This window comes from Thalassophryne amazonica, chromosome 5 (genome assembly GCF_902500255.1).
Source record: "Thalassophryne amazonica chromosome 5, fThaAma1.1, whole genome shotgun sequence".
NCBI classification, from domain to species: domain Eukaryota; kingdom Metazoa; phylum Chordata; class Actinopteri; order Batrachoidiformes; family Batrachoididae; genus Thalassophryne; species Thalassophryne amazonica.
In genome coordinates this window covers 82504769-82519164 of record NC_047107.1, presented here as the reverse complement: position 1 = coordinate 82519164, position 14396 = coordinate 82504769, and the positions used below count along the sequence as shown (strand labels likewise).

The window sequence follows — 14396 nt, the reverse complement described above, 5'->3', positions numbered from 1 at the left end:
AGAAGACCGCATGGGAGACTGGAACCTAGAATTGATCCATTTGTACTTAAATCTTTGGTTGTATTAGTCAAGCGCAAGGCTGTCCTCACAGCATTTAAATAGCATGGTCAAAATATTGTTTTTAATGATTTTGCACTCAAGTTTAAACTGCATTTATAATTTCAGTCTTTAGACTGTGGAGACACTGAATAAATTAATATAAGGATTTTAAAGAATATTTGCAGCTATCATGCTAACATCTTGCAACTGAGCTGAAGTACAAATGCTGTGATTACAATTAAGAATACATATACATACAGTAGTGTTCAGAATAATAGTAGTGCTATGTGACTAAAAGATTAATCAGTTTTTGAGTATATTTCTTATTGTTACATGGGAAACAAGGTACCAGTAGATTCAGTAGATTCTCACAAATCCAACAAGACTAAGCATTCATGATATGCACACTCCTAAGGCTATGAAATTGGGCTATTAGTAAAAAAAAAAAAAAAAACAAAGTAGAAAAGGGGGTGTTCACAATAATAGTAGCATCTGCTGTTGAAACTCAAAACTATTATGTTCAAACTGCTTTTTTAGCAATCCTGTGAATCGCTAAACTAGTATTTAGTTGTAGAACCACGATTTTTCATGATTTCTTCACATCTGCGAGGCATGGAGTCAACCAACTTGTGGCACCTTTCAGCTGTTATTCCACTCTAAGATTCTTTAACAACATTCCACAATTCATTCACATTTCTTGGTTTTGCTTCAGAAACAGCTTTTTGATGTCACCCCACAAGTTCTCAATTGGATTTAGGTCTGGGGATTGGGCAGGCCACTCCAAAACATTAATTTTGTTGGTTTGGAACCAAGATTTTGCTCGTTTACTAGTGTGCTTGGGGTCATTATCTTGTTGAAACACCCATTTCAAGGGCATGTCCTCTTCAGCATAAGGCAACATGACCTCTTCAAGTATTTTGACATATCCAAACTGATCCATGATACCTGGTATGCAATATATAGGCCCAACACCATAGTAGGGGAAACATGCCCATATCATGATGCTTGCACCACCATGCTTCACTGTCTTCACTGTGAACTGTGGCTTGAATTCAGAGTTTGGGGGTCGTCTCACAAACTGTCTGCGGTAGTGATGGGATGATGATACCTCAAGGAGTGTATTGACACACTACACAAACTGTGCGAACACTGTATTGACACTGTGTTGGTCGCTCAATAGCGACCCCTGCAGTAGTTATAGTAGTAGTAGTAAATCATTGCAGGTAAATAAAATGAAAAGAAGATGGAAAAACTATCGTGCTGCAAACGCAGCATCAGCCTGTGAAATAGTTAATCGCCAGTCCTCTATTTAAAATATGATCTCATCATTGCATAATTTCATGTGCTCAATTTGTGTGTCGAGTTAAGCTGTTCATGAGAAGAGTTTAAAATTTGCTTAAAACCTTGTTTGTGTAAATGCTAAACTGAGTTGGTTTGTAAAATATAGCAAATTTGTCTGTAATAAAAGTAAGAGTTAAAATTTGTAACTTATGTATGGAAATTTGTTAAGTGTTAAAGCATACAAAATAAAAGACTAAAAATAGATTCATTTATGCATTTTTACTGAGGAACAAAGGTTTGTGAAGGGTTTTGCTCCAAGGCAATTTCTCCTCTCACACACCAGTTCCCCTGCCTTAGAAAAAACTCTTTCACAGAGTACAGATGAAGATGGTGAGCATAAAAATTTCAGTGCGAGTTGATAAAGGTGTGGATATGTTTTCTGGTTATTCTTCCAGTATTGTAAAGGAGTACAAACATATGTAATCTTATTTAGTGTCAAAAGATCAAAATTATTCCAGATTGGGGAAACGTCTGAACGATCCATGAAGTCAGTGGAACAAGGTGAGGGTAAGCAATAATCCACCAGGAAAACTCCATCCAACAAATCCGCAACATGTCGATACAGTTTGTTTCCTTATAAACACAATTTGGCGCGGCACAATCGAACGACACAGTTCCTGTATCAGTCACGTGATTTTTTCTTAAAGCGATACACGCACCAATACGGGGTTTCACTCTTGTGTGCTCGGCACAGTGTTGACGCATCAGTGCTGTTCATCCCATCACTAGTCTGTGGCCCTTGGGCCCAAAAAGAACAATTTTGCTCTCATCAGTCCTCCATTTCTCTTTAGGCCAGTTGATGTGTTCTTTGGCAAATTGTAACCTCTTCTGCACGTCTTTTATTTAACAGAGGGACTTTGCGGGGGACTCCTGCAAATAAATTAGCCAGGTGTCTTCTAACTGTCACAGCACTTACAGGTAACTCCAGACTGTCTTTGATCATCCTGGAGCTGATCAATGGTGAGCCTTTGCCATTCTGGTTATTCTTCTATCCATTTTGATGGTTGTTTCCATTTTCTTCCATGCCTCTCTGGATTTTTTGTCCATTTTAAAGCACTGGAGATCATTGTAGATGAACAGCCTATACTTTTTGGCACCTGCGTATAAGTTTTCCCCTCTCCAATCAACTTTTTAATCAAACTACACTGTTGTCTTGAACGCCTCATTGTCCTCAGGCTTTCAACGAGAAAAGCATGTTCAACAGGTGCTGGCTTCATCCTTAAATAGGGGACACCTGATTCACACCTGTTTGTTCCACAAAATTGATGTACTCACTGACTGAATGCCACCCTACTATTATTGTGAACACCCCCTTTTCTACTTTTAGCCCTTCTACTAATAGCCCAATTTCATAGCTTAAGAGTGTGCATATAATGAATGCTTGGTCTTGTTGGATTTGTGAGAATCTACTGAATCTACTGGTACCTTGTTTCCCATGTAACAATAAGAAATATACTCAAAAACCTGGATTGAATGAATGAAGAAAACTGTTTATTTCGAACATTTGATACAACAACAATTACAAGATAGATCAGTAAAGACAAACAACAAAAAAGTTCCTACTGTGTACCCAACATGTCCGAAAAGGGGTAGGGTGAAGCATCAGCTTATTTATCCCTACCCCTTCTTCCCACAACCAGTAATACCCTTTGCCACATATACACATAGATTCCGACACACCTAAATCGATATCAATATATATATATATATATACATATACATACACATATATATATACATACACACATCAACATACATACACATATACATATATACACATATATATACACAAACATAAATATACACCTTCACATACCTACTTACATACAAATACTATATATTTACAAGCCGAAGCAAAAAAACAAAACAACCCCTAACCCTCATTACCCTTCCTCCTCCCTATACCCAGAAAAAACATATTTTTGTACCGCTGTTTGAACTGGTTCATGCTTGGACATTGCTTGAGCCCCACTCCCAATCTGTTCCACATCCTCACCCCACAGACAGAATACAGAAACCTTTTAATGTTGTTCGTGCCCACTGATGCTTTAAATTAAATTTCCCCCTCAGACTGTAATCCCCTGATCTGTTAAAAAACATATTTTTAATATTTGCTGGAAGTAAATTGTTTATTGCTTTATACACAATTTGTACTGTTTGAAAATGAACCAAGTCTGTGAATTTTAAGAATTTGGATTGTAAAAATAGTGGATTTGTATGATCTCTATAGCCAGTATTATGAATAATTCTTATAGCTCTTTTCTGCATTACTGATAGTGATTGTGTTGTACCTTTATAAGTATTACCCCATACCTCTGCACAGTACTGTAAATATGGTAAACAGTGAGCAGTAAAGAATGCGGAGTGAGTGTGTGGTCCAGAATATGTTTCGCTTTGTTTAGAACTGAAATGCTTCTTGACAGTTTACTTTGTATATGTTTTATATGAGTCTTCCAGTTTATCTTATCATCTATTATCACCCCCAGAAACTTATTTTCATGTACCCTTTCATATACATCTACCCCCTCGACTTGTAACTGAACCTGTATGTCTGTATTACAATAGCCAAATAACATGTATTTTGTTTTACTTAAGTTTAATGATAATTTGTTTCTGTCAACCATATTTTCAATTTTCCCATTTCTATACTGATCCTCCTCAGTAACTCCTGCAAATCCCCCCTGAACAAAAAATGCTTGTGTCATCTGCAATAATACTAATTTTAATATTTTGGAAACATTGACAATATCATTTATATAAATTAGAAACAGTTTTGGACCCAATACTGACCCCTGTGGGACGCCACAGCATTGTCCAAGCATGATGATGTATATTCCCCCAACTTCACAAACTGTTTTCTGTTACTTAAGTAGCTTCTCACCCAGTGCAACACCAACCCCCTAATCCATACTGTTCAAGTTTATTGATTAATATGTCATGATTAATTGTATCAAAGCCTTTTTAAGGTCTATAAATATTCCAACTGAATGTAATTTGTGGTCTATGGCGTTTGTAATCTCCTCAACTGATTCTATTAATGCAAGTGATGTTGAACTATGTGCTCTGAATCCATATTGACTATCAGTAAGTAATTTATGTTATTTATGAATTTGTCTAATCTATTATTGAATAACTTTTCTAATAATTTGGAAATTGTGGAAGCAAAGAAACAGGTCTATAATTTGTGAAGTGGTGTCTATCCCCAGTCTTATACAGCGGCACAACCTTAGCTATTTTCATTTGATTGGGAAATTTACCGGTTTGAAATGATAAGTTACAGATGTATGTTAATGGTTCTACAATCCATTCAATGACCTGTTTTACCACCACCATATCAATTTCATTTAAATCGGTAGATGTTTTATATTTACAATTATTCACGATGTCTATAATTTCATTTCCATCCACTGCTGTGAGAACATTGAACAGGGATTTCTTTCTATAAGATTATTATCCCAATCCTCAGATTGGGAATCAGGAATTTTTTCTGCCAAGCTTGGTCCAATATTTACAAAAAAATTATTAAAACCGTTGACTACCTCATCCTTATTTTCCTTCTTGACATTATTATCAATGAAATACTGAGGGTAACTCTGTTTTTTATTACCATTTTTGATAATGCTATTTAATATATCCCATATTCCTTTAATATTGTTTTTGTTATTATATAATATGTTACTATAATATTCCTTCCTACATACCCGTATAATATTAGTTAATCTATTTTTGTATTTCTTATATCTATTTTCTGCCCTCTTAGTCTTTAGTTTTATGAATTCTCTATACAGTGTATTTTTCTTATTACATGCATTTCGTAACCCTTTCGTCATCCATGGTCGAGCTTGGATTTTTTGTTTTCTGTAGTCTTGTTTAATTGGACAATTTTTATCATATAATGATGTAAATATTTGTAAAAAAGTTTATATGCACTATCAACATCACTTTCACTGTATACCTTTTCCCAGTTTTGCTCCTGTAAATCCTTCTTTAGTGTGTTCATGTTTTCCTCTGTCCGCACAGCGCCTGTATTTTATTTTCTCCTCTGGCTGATTCCGCCGATGGTTTCTATTATAAACGATGAAAACTGGTAGATGATCACTAATGTCATTGATTAATAATCCACTCACAGTGTTATTCTCAATATCATTGCTGAATATATTATCAATTAAGGTAGCACTATGGGATGTAATTCTGCTTGGCCTGGTGATTTTTGGATATAAACTCATACTGTACATTATACTGATAAATTCATCTGTTATTTTATGCTTATTTGGATTGAGCAGATCAATATTTAAGTCACCACAAATGAACACAGTTTTTGATTAGTTTTTGAGAACATTTTTCCCATACAGTCAGTGAATGTTCAATACTAGATCCTGGTGCTCTATATATACAGCTCACTAATACATTTTTGCTTTTTTCTTCACATATTTCAATAGTTATACCTTCTAATAAGTTATCAATCACAGTTGTCTATTGTCTACTATTTTATAATCCATGTTCTTATCCACATACACAGCCACTCCTCCTCCACTCTTATTTTTTCTGTTTACACAATTAAATTCATATCCATCCAGTTCAAAATCCATTCCTTTATCTTCATTGATCCATGTTTCTGATATAGCAATTATGTTAAATATTTTTTTAAACTGACTTAAATATTCTTTAATGTTGTTAAAGTTTGCATATAGACTTCTGCTGTTGAAATGGATTATTGATAATTTGTTATCCGTTCTAATGATCCGATTAAACTGTTCATCTGTATAATAGCAACAACTGTCATTGATATTTGAGAAGAAATTATTGTCTGGGTCTATATCGTGCTCCAAGTCCAGTACATTGTGGTCTGTGTATTTAAATGTTCTCAGTTCTACTTTTCCATGATCAGCAATCCTTTGAGTTATATCCTTCTTGTCTCCAGATGTAGATGAATAGGTAGTAGATGAATAGGTTCCTCTGGTCTGTGTCATGGTGTTGTGATGTGTTTGTGTCCTCATACCTTATTGGTCATATTTGTCCAGATCCTCGCTTTAAGAAACACTATTGTTCATATTTGTCCAGCTCCTCGATGTTCCTTATTGCCATGACTTTTGCTTGTTCTAGTGATCCGTTCAGTTTGATGAATATTTTACAGTTTGAAGTCCATGTGTGCTGGATTTTTCCTGTTTCTTCAAGAAGCGTGCTTTCCTGGCGATGTCGGCATTCCGTTTGGTGAGATGTTCATTGATGAATACGTTTTCCCTTTCAGTTTTCTTCCTTGTTTTAACAGTGCTGTTTTGTGTTTTCTGTTGATGAATCTCATGATGACGGTTCGTTTATCACCGTCATTTCTCCGGGGCAGAGGGTGGCACGCTTCAATGTATTTAAATCCATTTCTATACCTTTAGATAGGAGGAAATCAGCAACCTGTTTTTCCACAGAGCTGACCTCCTGTTCACTGGGCTCCCCTCCGCTCTCATCTGTTACCGCCCGTGCGTAGGACCGTGGTTTGATATGAAGACCTGTGATGATGACGTCGTTGATTCTGGTGTACTGCTCCAATTCAGCCACTCTATTTTCCAGCTGCACCAGATGCCGGTCTTTCTCGGCATTCTGGAGCCGTAATGCCTTCACCTCCTCCACCAGATCCATGATTGATTTCTGTTGCTGCTTCACAACAGAAATCTCCTCTGATAGAAGTCCAGAGATTTTTTAATATCGTCACCTTCCTCCGCTGTCAGAAACCTTCTTAGGCCCCATGGTCGGCTTATGAGCAGCTTGTCGATCGCCGATGTTAACAGCCTGCGTTGTTTGTCACCGGGATGGATCTGCACTGCGCTGGTGCCGCGCGGCCTCGGTGTTTCCGCGCTGATGGATCCGCGGTGGCTGCACGAGGGCTCGGGGAAGCGGCACTCGTGACGCGCGGCTCTAATGACGCAGCGTGCGGCCTCAGTGAATTCACCACGTTGGGCCTCGGACGTTGTTGCTGTCCAGTCGCGGGGCTAAGTTGCTGGTTGAGGTGGTATTCCCACTGTCCGGGTTGGCAAACACCGGCGTGGCAGATGGCAACCACAAACACCACCTCTGAAAACTCAGGTACAAACTTTTTTGCAGCTCGCTCTGACGACACGCAGCTCTGACTGACTGTGACTGACGCAGCTCTGACCTGAAACGTCCTTAATCTTTTTAGTCACATAGCACTACTATTATTCTGAACACTACTGTACATGCATCCACAGACAGCAGCACTGACTCCGATTATAGGTCAAGATGTAGCAAGAGTTCACTGTAAATACTATAGGGTGAAAAATCACTGAATATTCTAAACAGCATTTGGAACAATTTAGAATTTGCATAGTCTTGACCCTGGATTGATCTTATAAAAATAACTAAGTCAGAATCTTACATACTTTTTGTTTTTCAACAGGATTTGAGGTCTTGCGTAGAGTTTCTGCCTGAAGCTCATCAAACTGGTGCTGCCCTTGATATATGACAATCCTCTTCTCATGGATCCATGCTCGTTCAGCTACGCTGCCAAAGAACTGGACATGGTACTCTCTGTGACCTACATGGAAAAAGAGTCAAGAATCATTTGGATCAGCCATCAAACATAGATGTTCACACGCTTTACAGGGGTTGCATATGATGGGTTGAACCCTTACCTCTGGTGTTGATGCGTGTGTGGACCTTCATCGTGGGTCAGAGGAGACCATACAGGGCCACCATGGGTAGGTGCCCACCTTGGACCACACCAGATCTCCAATCACAAATTCTTTACAGAAACCTGCTCTTGGATGACAGAAGGGTGATGGACCTTCGGAACCTGAAAGTGAGCATCAACAATGCCCTTTCAGATTTGAAACATTTACAAAACTTTTATTTGACAATTATAAGTGTACAAAGAATTCAAACTGTTCTCAGAATGATCAGTTCGCTTGCCTTTGGTGTCTTTTGTTCAGTTTGATAACTATCTTCTGAGGTTTCTCTGTCTCAGCTGCAAGTTGCTCTTTCTCCTGGGGCTGGATGTTGGTGTCCTCTGTCTGGCCAGTTGTACTTGCTTGAGTTTGGCTCTGCTCCGAACCCTGTTCCTGGACCTGCATCTGTAGTCTTGCACTCTTTTTCCTTTTCTCCTTCTTCCTCTCATGTCTTCGTTGCATCTGTGTGCCTTCATTCTTCTGGGACTCCTTCTGAAGTAAAAAAAAAAAAAAAAAGGTAAAGTTTCGTTCTCATAGAGACAACTCGAAAGTAGAAGTTTCCTTCTTCCAATGTCAAAATTTTAGCAACACAAATTTAAACAAGAAATAAATATATATACACAAGCCAACACATTAACAGTGAAGATCCCACCTAAATTTTAATAGGAGATATGTGACTTTATTAACTATGTAGTTAAATCCCTTTGGCTGCTCCCTTGTTTTCCCTTGGGGTTGCCACAGGAAATCCGAGGTGGATCTGCATGTTGAATTGGCACAAGTTTTATGCCGGATGCCCTTCCTGACGCAACTCCACATTACATGGAGAAATGTGGCAGGGGTGGGATTTGAACCCAGAACCTAAAATACTTATCGTTCAAAACTGCAAAAGTAATTTATCCACATAATGAATGTGATTTATGAATGTGTATGTCTGGTTCCCTCTGCCCAGGACGTGGGGGGAGAGCTTTTGTTCCATCCCTGTATGCATTTTAGAAGCTGGTTTTGTATGTAACCCAGCCTCATTTCTAAAATGTAGGTACAAACAAAAAGTAGGTGTACATCTTTTCCCAAATGGGTAATTCCATGACGCATGAAAAAAAATTGCCAACTGTCTTGGATATGCGTCATACTTCACATAAGTAAATAACTAGTGTGAAAAATGTTATCGTTTGCATCATCTTTAGCTTCTGAGATATGAAAGCTTTTAAAAAAATTTGTTTGATACCTAGTTTATCTGATGCATCAAAGTTGGCTTGTTGCATGGGAACATGTACACTCATTTATGGTTTCCTGTTACAGAGTACATCACATTGTGTACATCACAAAACTTGCATCCAGAAATGAAGATTTCGGTTGGGACTCCGGCGAGGGCAGTCGCATCTCCTCCTCTCTCCCTGTGTTTCTCCATCTCTGCCCCAACCTTCAAAAGTCCCAACTTCACCAGACTGAATTCTTCGAGCTATATTTGGAATAACCATGGAATTGATCAGCTGGTCTCTCAACGCTATTGACACCATCTTTCAACAAGGAAATCAGGGCTGGGGGACCCTGCGTGCCCAGATGGAACCTATCCTGCGGGCTATGTTCTCGACACCTGGGAGAAGTGGCGCATCGCGTGGTTGGCACCACTCTCCATGGAAGACGCTGAGGATTTATTCTTATTTGCTTTTATGGCAGGAAGAATTTTGCTGATTAGGTGCTGCCCTGACCTACCGGAAAACTGGCAAGACGGCTGCTACCAAAACCACAAACCCCACACCTGTCCGTCATGATTAACGAGATGGGCAAGGTGGAACAATCTTAGACTGCGTTAACTCTTGAACTTAAACGCAAACTGGAAACAATCTCGGAGCAAATGTCTGCCTTGCAAAGGAATTGATGTTGGAGACCAGTGAATATTCACAATTGGATCTGGACAGTTAAAGAGAGGCCGTATTGGAACTCTGAGCTTCTCTGCCTAACCCAAACATGGCAGCTTTATCAGCTACCAAAGGCCAAAATGCCCCATTTGTTTTCCTCCAGAAGGATTTCAACGGCCTTGGTGAAGCATCTGGCTCCTTTTCAATTGCCCTCCCCTACAGTCTGCAGTCGTCAAGGCCACTCCAGACTCTATGCATACACGGACACAGACTGATATGAACTAGGGCTGCAGCTATTGAATATTTTTGAAATAGAGTATTCTATTGATTTTTTTAATTGATTAATCGAGTAATCGGATAAAAAGTACTTTTGTGTTTTTAAACAATATCAGCAGTGGCAGGGCTCTCCCTATGCAATGGCCAATGTCACTATGCCATCATGCAAATTCTCTCTCTCTCTCTCTCTCACCTCACTCACTCACTCACTCACTCACTCACTCACAGAGTGCTGGAGCTTTGACAAACCATAAGTCCAGGCGGTCTGTGAAACCTTCATTCTGCGGACAGGACATTTTTTTTTCCCTCTTATTGCACATTTCATTTGCACTTTTTATTAATGTGATTTATTCAGTGTATATTTATACATGCAGTACAGAGAGAGTGCGGCTCAAACCAAAGTCAAATTCCTTGTTTCTGTGGATACTTGGCGAATAACAAAGCCTTTGAAAAACGGCTGTGGAGTTCAGCATTTCCACAACAGCTGCACTGAAAAATTAACTGTACAGCCTGTTGATAAAAACTCTTATTAAATCTGAATACGTATAGGCATTTTTTTTTTTGGAATAGTTAAGCATGATTTATTTAAAGTGCGTGTCCTTTCACTTCATCTGTGGAGGTGGAGAGCAGCCAGTGGAGCAAACTGTTTTTTTAAAAAAAATATACAACACACTGCTTCACTTTAAATGCAACTGGTGTAATTGGTGGTAATTGGTGTGAAGATCCCTTTTAGGGATCAATAAAGTTGTTTGAATCTTGACATACCAATGACGCAGGGCAGCTGCTTAAGGAATGTCACTAGTTAAGGTATGGTTAAGATGTAGTTACTATTTAGTCATCTATTTCTTTGAATGTATTTGATATCAGGTCCATTAATAATGCACAGACATGGGAATGTCCACAATTTGTATCCGTCTCGCTTTATACACACTTTACATTTTCACTTTATAAAACTTCAGACGTGACGTTAATTTAAATAACTTGTCCGAAGTTAGTTTGGTTACAATTTTAACCATAAGTTAAAACTGTATGCCTCTGTATACTGGATGACTTGGGTGATACTGCCAGAGTATCAGTATGGGGTCAAACGAAATGAGCCTTTTTTTTTGTGACCAGTTCTCCTTGGCTTGCAGAGGATAGAACCAGCTCTCCTCTGCTTACAGAGGACAGAACTGCACATCTACTATAAAACATTTAACAGGTAGGTACTTAACTGATTTTAGATTTCATAGATGTTTGTAACTATTCGGCTTTGTTTACCATGTCTGCAAAAATACGTTAGCAGTCTAAAAATTATCGAACCAAAACTTATCGAAGATAATTAGTCCGATGACGGTTTCAAAGTTATGTGAAAAGCTAATCCAATAATGAAAACATTATCTTCTATAATTAGCAGTTAGCGGATTAGCAGAACTGTGCCCACCACTGTTCATTTTCAACCCTATGGTGGCCCGAATCTGTACGCATTCCCATGCCATGAGGCAGTTCACAAAATTACAGTTTATTTTCATATTCCTTTTTATTTGAAAAATACACAAAATGATTATTTGTTAAAGCATTTGAGTTATGATGGCACCCTGTAGCGGAAGTATAATATACCTACATATTCACTCGCGGTATTTTACCGGTTCCATGCTTAAGCATTTCCAAACATGGGGAACACTGACAATATAATGCCGCGTTCACACCGGGCGCGACGCGAGCGACAGCAGCGACAGGTTGCCATGTAATCCCTATGTAAGGACGCATTTTGGCGCCAAGTCACGCAGCGCGACGCGACGCGATGGATGCGAATGAAGCGACGCAAGTGAAGCGATTTTGAGTGACTGGCGCGTTTGTGGCGCGATATTGCGTCACATCACGTCTCGTTGCCCTCCTCCCCAAGTTCAAAAATCTGAACTTTTTCGTTTCATCGCGCCGCGATGACCAATCAGGGACTGAATATGTAATGACGTGGAGATGTCTGGAGTGTGACTGAAGATTTATGCCTCTTTTGTCCTTTATTTCACAATTATGACAGAGTTTTTGGAGCGAGCAGCAGCACCACAGCAGCGGGGAGTGGAGTTTCTTTCTCTTTTTATTTTACGTGCGAGCGAATTGTCCATGGAGATTATTTTACTTATTAACTACATAGGTGTATAATAAAACAAATGGTGACTGGTTTCTAAACACAACTATGACAGAGTTTTTTGGGGGGGGAAGAGCGAGCTGCAGCAAGCAGCGGAGTTTCTTTTTGTTTTTTTAATTGTTTATATGTGCACGCGTGAACATGACAGGAGGTCCTCAAATTGGGTCCTGCAGAGGTGGAAAGACCGCTGAAAGTGGCCATCATCCAGACGCAGCTCCTGCAGCAAATAATGATACTCCCTGTATTGGGAGCTTTCCACAACAACTCGCTCCGTGTGCTCAAGGTCCGTCATGTTAACTTGACTGACCGGCGAGCGGAATGGAAGCTCCTCCTATTTGATGACACACCGGGGCGAATTTTCACAGCAAAAGCAGAGTGACACACCGGGCGAAGGAGGCGTGTCTGTTGCCACGCGACCCCCGCAAATTTGTAGCGTCTGATCGCGCCCGGTTGAACACTGCATTAGTGTAAATCCCCCCTTCCCTCGCCATTTGTAATGCCTCATAAATCAGAACTTTTATTTTGTTTACACATGCACCGAGTTACTAAGAAAGTACTATAATATGATTATTAAAATTTGAAAGCTCTATTGAACTTCAAAGTGTAAATATCGTGAGTTCCAAAGCACAAAATATTTTTTATTACAAATTTCAGCAAGCCAGAGCTTTGCAACTATTCAATCAGGGGTTGAAATTAACTTCTTTTTTTAAACCTACTGGCCAAAATGGCCCAGTGATGTTTATCAAAATTATATCAATCAATCAACTTTTTTCTTGTATAGCACCAAATCACAACAAACAGTTGCCCCAAGGCGCTCCACATTGCAAGGCAAGGCCATACAATAATTATGAAACACAGTCTACGTCTAAAGCAACATAACCAAGGGATGGTCCAGGGTCACCCGATCCAGCCCTAACTATAAGGCTTAGCGAAAAGGAAAGTTTTAAGCCTAATCTTAAAAGTAGAGAGGGTATCTGTCTCCCTGATCTGAATTGGGAGCTGGTTCCACAGGAGAGGAGCCTGAAAGCTGAAGGCTCTGCCTCCCATTCTACTCTTACAAACCCTAGGAACTACAAGTAAGCCCGCAGTCTGAGAGCGAAGCGCTCTAATGGGGTAATATGGTACTATGAGGTCCCTAAGATAAGATGGGACCTGATTATTCAAACCTTATAAGTAAGAAGAAGAATTTTAAATTCTATTCTAGCATTAACAGGAAGCCAATGAAGGGAGGCCAACACGGGTGAGATATGCTCTCTCCTGCTAGTCCCCGTCAGTACTCTAGCTGCAGCATTCTGAACCAACTGAAGGCTTTTTAGGGAACTTTTAGGACAACCTGATAATAATGAATTACAATAGTCCAGCCTAGAGGAAACAAATGCATGAATTAGTTTTTCAGCATCACTCTGAGACAAGACCTTTCTGATTTTAGAGATATTGCGTAAATGCAAAAAGGCAGTCCTACATATTTGTTTAATATGCGCTTTGAATGACATATCCTGATCAAAAATACTCCAAGATTTCTCACAGTATTACTAGAGATCAGGGAAATGCCATCCAGAGTAACGATCTGGTTAGACACCATGCTTCTAAGATTTGTGGGGCCAAGTACAATAACTTCAGTTTTATCTGAGTTTAAAAGCAGGAAATTAGAGGTCATCCATGTCTTTATGTCTGTAAGACAATCCTGCAGTTTAGCTAATTGGTGCGTATCCTCTGGCTTCATGGATAGATAAAGCTGGGTATCATCTGCGTAACAATGAAAATTTAAGCAATACCGTCTAATAATACTGCCCAAGGGAAGCATGTATAAAGTGAATAAAATTGGTCCTAGCACAGAACCTTGTGGAACTCCATAATTAACTTAGTCTGTGAAGAAGATTCCCCATTTACATGAACAAACTGTAATCTATTAGACAAATATGATTCAAACCACCGCAGCGCAATGCCTTTAATACCTATGACATGCTCTAATCTCTGTAATAAAATTTTATGGTCAACAGTATCAAAAGCAGCACTGAGGTCCAACAGAACAAGCACAGAGATAAGTCCACTGTCCGAAGCCATAAGAAGATCATTTGT

The 14396-nt window shown here is 39.2% G+C and overlaps 1 protein-coding gene across 1 annotated transcript in view; it reads right to left on the bottom strand.

Annotated features, from left to right (window-relative positions):
- The window catches only part of nsd3 (nuclear receptor binding SET domain protein 3), an 80138-nt gene that overhangs the window by 36197 nt on the left and 29545 nt on the right, over positions 1-14396 (bottom strand). Inside the window, 6 exon segments of the mRNA XM_034170691.1 lie at positions 7770-7924; positions 8022-8054; positions 8057-8146; positions 8149-8182; positions 8299-8321; positions 8324-8546. Coding sequence (XP_034026582.1) covers positions 7770-7924; positions 8022-8054; positions 8057-8146; positions 8149-8182; positions 8299-8321; positions 8324-8546 — 558 coding nt within the window.